The 5,551-nt window shown below is 34.7% G+C and overlaps 1 protein-coding gene across 1 annotated transcript; it reads right to left on the bottom strand.

Moving 5' to 3' along the window:
• Nucleotides 1-4,822: 4,822 nt before the first annotated feature.
• On the bottom strand, nucleotides 4,823-5,333 carry LOC105502185 (transcription and mRNA export factor ENY2). Its single transcript, XM_011928577.1, has one exon. It carries the CDS (start codon nucleotides 5,217-5,219, stop codon nucleotides 4,914-4,916), a length of 306 nt encoding a protein of 101 aa, XP_011783967.1. The 5' UTR covers nucleotides 5,220-5,333; the 3' UTR covers nucleotides 4,823-4,913.
• Between the last annotated feature and the right edge of the window lie 218 nt (nucleotides 5,334-5,551).

The raw sequence follows: 5,551 nt of genomic DNA, 5'->3' as shown, positions 1-5,551 counted from the left end.
GCAAGTTAGTATTTAGGGCAAGGATTAGAACCCAGGAAGAGGTGTGAATTATCTCTTTACCTCTCAGTTTTTCTAACAGCATTGAATACATTGAATATATTCCCACTGCATTTCAAATGTTCCTAGTGTGTTTGAAATGCATGTGTATTATCCATTATTGGCAATCTATGTTTTATATGTGATCATTTGATAAAACTTGACAAATGTGTTGTTCAAATTTTAATTTCTTGCCTGTTCAATTTCTCAGTTGTTTTAAGAAGTATGTGAAACTCAATTTCTTCTTGTAGTCATCTCAATTTTTCTTTATATATTTTGAGCCTATCTTATGTTCATGTACATTTAGAATTCTTATTTCTTCCTGATTTCTTCCTGATTTATTAAAACTTTTGAAAACTATGTAGTGATCTTTGTTATCTTCACTAATATTCTCCTCTTTCATTTAAAATTAATACAGCTATGCCAGATTTTTTGTTAGTATTTTCCTGATATATTTTTTCCATCCTTCTACTTTCAACCTTTCTGTCTCATGTTCATACCTTCCTTCTGAGGTTATTTTCTTTCTTTCTGATGTACTTGAGAAGTTCCTTTCCCACTGTCAGCAATGGACAGATAATCTAGTCAGAAAATTGACAAAGAAACATCAGACTTAAACTGCACCACAGACCAAATGGACATAACAGTCATCTATAACACATGCTGCAGAATACACATTCTTCGGAACTGCACATGGAACATTCTCCAGGACAGAACATGTTAGGCCACAAAACAAGTCTTTGCAAATTTAAGAAGCTAGACATTGTATTGAGTATGTTTTATGGACAAAAGCATATAAATTAGAAATACACAAGAAGAAAAACTTCAGAAACTTTACAAATACATAGAAATTAAACAATATGCTCCTAAATAACCAATGGGTTAATGAGGAAGTTAGGAGGGAAATCTAAAAATTTCTTGAGACAAATGAGAATGGAAACACATCACACCAAAACCTGTGGGACACAGCAAAAGCAGTTCTGAAAGGAAGTTTATAGCAATAAACACCTACCAAAAAAAAAGAAAGATTTTTAATAAACAACATAGTGATGCACCTGAAGGAACTAGTAAAGCAAGAATGAACTCAACCTAAAATTGGTAGGAGAAAGGGAGTAATAAAGCTCAGAGCAGAAGTAAACAAAATAGAGATGAAAAAAACCACAACAATTCAAAAGGTCAGTGAAACAAAGTCATTTTTTTTGAAAAGATAAAATCAATAAACCTTTAGCTAGACTCAGAATAAAAGAGAGAAGACTTAAACATGTAGAGTCAGAGATGAAAAAGGAAACATTACAACTGATATCATAGAAATACAAAAAATTGGATGACAGAGGCTTGGCAGAAAATTAAAGAAATAAAAATTTAAAAAAATACAAAAGATCAGCTGGGTGCAGTGGCTCTTGCCTGTAATCTCAGCATTTTGGAAGGCAGAGGCAGGAGAATCACTTGAGCACAGGAGTTTCAGACCAGCCTGGGCAACATGGTGAGACACGCCCCCTCCATCTCTACAAAAAAATTAAAAAATTAGCCAGGCATGGTGGCAGGTGCCTGTAGTCCTAACTACTGAGGAAGTTGAGATGAGAGGATCCCTTAAGCCCAGGAGTTCCAGGCTACGACCAGGCCACTGTACTCTAGCCTGGGTGACAGAGTGAGACCCTTTCTCTCAAAAAAGTTTTAAGGAATGCAAAAGATCATAAGAGACTTACCCCACCCCCGCCATTTTGCTGTGCCTTTATAAAAATCGCAGATCATAAGTGACTATTATGAACAACTATATGCCAATAAATTTGACAACATAGTCAAGAAACAGATAAATTTCTTGACGCATACAACTGTCAAGATTAAATAAAGAAGAAATAGAAAATCTAAACAGACCAATAATGAGCAGAGAAATCAAATCAGTCATAAAAAGGCTACGATCAAAGAAAAACCCAGGATCTGATGGCTTCGCTGCTGAATTCTAACAAACATTTAAAGAAGAAAGAATACCAATCCTCCTCAAACTATTCCAGAAAATTGAAGAGGAGGGAATACTTCCAAACTCATTTTACAAGGCCAGCATTATTCTGATTCCAAAACCAGACAAGAACGTAACAGAAAAAGAGGAAACTACAAGCTGTAGCCCTGATGAACACAAATGCAAAAATCCCCAAGATACAAGCAAACTGAATTCAACAACACATTAAAAGGATCGTTCACTGTGATCAAGTGAGATTCCTCCCAGAGATACAAAGATAGTTCAACACATGCAAATCAATATATGTGATGCACCACATCAACAGAAAGGACAAAGCCATATGATCATTTCAACCACTGCAGAAAAATCATTTGACAAAATTCAACATCCTCTCATGATAAAAACTTTCAACAAATTAGGTATAGTTGGAATGTACCTCAACACAATAAAGACCATATATGACAAACCCACAATGAACATCTTACTGAATGGAGCAAAGTTGAAAGCTTTTCCTCTAATATCAGGAAAAGACAAGGATACCCACTTTTACCACTTCTATTTGACATAGTACTTAAAGTCCTAGCCAGAGCAATTATACAATAGAAAGAAAGAAAAGACATGCAAATTGGAAAAGAAGAATTCAAATTGTCTCCGTTTATGGACAACATGATCTTGTATATAGAAAGCCCTAAAGACCACCAAAAAACTGTTAGAACTAATAAACAAATTAAATAAAATTGCAGGATACGAAACCCACATACAAAAATCAGTAGTATTTCTATACACTAATAGTGAACTATCTGAAAAAGAAATCAAGAACGTGATTCTGTTTACAACAGTTACCAAAAAATAAGTTACATAGGAATAAACTTAACAAAGGTGAAATATCTCTACACTGGAAACTATAAAATAATGATGGAAGAAATTATAAAAGGCACAAATAAATGGAAAGATATCCTGTGTTTATCAACTGGAAGAATAAATATTGTTAAAATGGCCACACTACCCAAAGCAATATATAGATTTAATACAAACTATCAAAATACCAATGAAATTATTTACAGAAATAAAATAAATAGTTCTAAAAGTCAAATGGAACTACAAAAGATACCAAATAGCTGAAGCAATCCTGAGCAAAAAGAACAAAGCTATAGGCATCACACTACCTGACTTTAAAATACACAAAGCTATAGAAACTGAAACACCATGGTACTGGCATAAAAGCAGATATATAGACCAATGAAACAGAATAGAGAGCACCTTTGGGGAAAAGACAGTCTTTCCAATAACTGATGCTGGGAAAATGGAATATTCACATGTTGAAGAATAAGACTAGACCCCTACCTCTCATCGTATGCAAAAATCAACTCAAAATGGATTAAATACCTAAATGTAAACTTGAAACTCTGAATTTACTAGAAGAAAACATAGAGAAAATGCTTCATGACATTGGACTAGATAAAGATTTTTTAAATAAGACCTCAAAATAACACTTAAAAGCAACAAAAGAAAAACATAGGCAAAGGGGGTTACATCAAATTAAAAAGCTTTTGCATAGCAAAGAAAAGAATAAACAGAATGAAGAGGCAACCTATGGGATGGGAGAAAATATTTGCAAACCCTGTACATCTGACAAGGAGTCAATATCCAGAATAAATAATGAACTTAACAGCAAGACAAAAATAAAAATACAGATAAAAAAATGAACCAAAGACCCAAATAGACATTTCCCAAAAGAAGATATCCAAATGGCTAACAAGTATGTGGAAAAATGTTCAACATCACTAATCATCAGGGAAATACAAATCAAAACCCTAATGAGAATGGTTATGAATGCCTATTATAAAAAGTTAGAATGTCTATTATAAAAAGGACAAAAGAAAACAAGTCTAGAAAAGGATAAACTTACACACTGATGGTGGGATTCTAGGACAGACTTACACACTGATGGTGGGATTATAAATTAGTACAGCCATTATGAAAAACAGTATGGAGTTTCCTCTTTAAAAACAAAATAAAGCAACTGCATGATCCAGGAAGTCCACTACTGGGTATATACCCAAAGAAAACTGAATCAGTATGTCAAGGAAATATATACACTGCCATGTTTATTTCAGCACTATTTATAATAGCCAAGATATGTAACCAACCTAAATGTCCAACAAAGAATGAATGAGTAAAGAAAATGTTAAACAATGGAATAATAGCCATGAAAAAGAATGAAATTCTATCGTTTATGACAACATGGATGAACCTGGAGGACATAATGTTAAGTGAAATAAGCCAGACACAGAAAGAAAAATACCACATAATATCAGTCATGTTGAATCTAAAATAAAAAGTTTATATCATAGAAGTAGAGAAAACAGTGGTTATCAGAGACTGGGGGTAGGGAACAAGGAAGGGAGAATGGCAAGAGGTTGATCAATGGGTACAAAGTTACAATAAGATAGGGGAAATGAGATCGGATATTCTATTACACAGTAAGGTGACTGGTTAGTACTAAGGTATTGTATGTTACCAAATAGTCAAAAGACATGTTATTGAATATTCCTACCACAAAGAAATGATAAATTCATGAGGATGGATATGCTATTAATAACTACATGGATTTGATCATTGTATGACATATACATATATTGAAATATCAAATTGTGTCCCATAACTATGTATAATTACAATGTGTCAATTTAAACATGAAAATAATAAAAATCCAAAAAATAAGAAGCTTTTCAAAGTAAACATATGTGGGAAGTTAATTCCTTCAGTTTGTCTGAAAAACTTCTTTAAATTTATTTTTTACTTCACTTTTTTTTTTTTTTTTTCCATACAAAAAAGGATTTTATTTTGGGAAATTGTTTTCTAATTTATGGCAAGTTTTACTTTCAGAAATAAAACCACAACAACACAGTCTAATTCAATCTTAAAGGCTGGCATGCTGAGCAAGGAATGTTCTTATTCTTTGTAGGAGCTCCTTCTTTACACTGTCAGGTACCAGGGCTCTGCCTTTTGGAGTGATTTCAGCCACCAAGTCATCAACAGTAACGTGTTCTAGTCCTTTTTCTTTAATTACCTCTTTACAGTGTGCCTTCAACTGATCCTTCCAGCCACATTCAATTAATTTAGCTCTCAGCAACTCTTTGAGGCGTTCTCTTTCTCCAGTTTCTATCAACTTTTGGTTAATCGCTGCTCTCATCTGCGCATCTTTGTTCATCTTGCTAACCACCATCACCGCGGGCGAGGGCCGTCCCTTCCCAGCGACGAAATGACCCTTGCGCTGACGACCGTTACCTACCACACTCTTCGGCTGCCCGGACTTAGACCCTCAGTAGCTCGGGCACCTAAGCACCTACTTCACTCTTAAAGGATAACTATTCTGGGTATAGATTTATAAATTGGTGATTATTTTCTTTTTTTTTTTGTTTGAGGCGGAGTCTTGCTCTGCAGTGGCCGGATCTCAGCTCACCGCAAGCTCCGCCTCCCGGGTTTACGCCATTCTCCTGCCTCAGCCTCCCGAGTAGCTGGGACTACAGGCGCCCGCCACCTCGCCCGGCTAGTTTT

The sequence above is a fragment of the Colobus angolensis genome, unplaced genomic scaffold, assembly GCF_000951035.1.
Source record: "Colobus angolensis palliatus isolate OR3802 unplaced genomic scaffold, Cang.pa_1.0 Scaffold78, whole genome shotgun sequence".
Classification (NCBI taxonomy): Eukaryota; Metazoa; Chordata; class Mammalia; order Primates; family Cercopithecidae; genus Colobus; species Colobus angolensis.
Note: the sequence above shows the minus strand (reverse complement) of the source record. Positions and strands in the feature narration are given on the sequence as shown.

Bases quoted from the DNA above. Each gene is read 5' to 3' on its own strand.
- LOC105502185 (XM_011928577.1), bottom strand. From the start codon at position 5,219: ATGGTGGTTAGCAAGATGAACAAAGATGCGCAGATGAGAGCAGCGATT.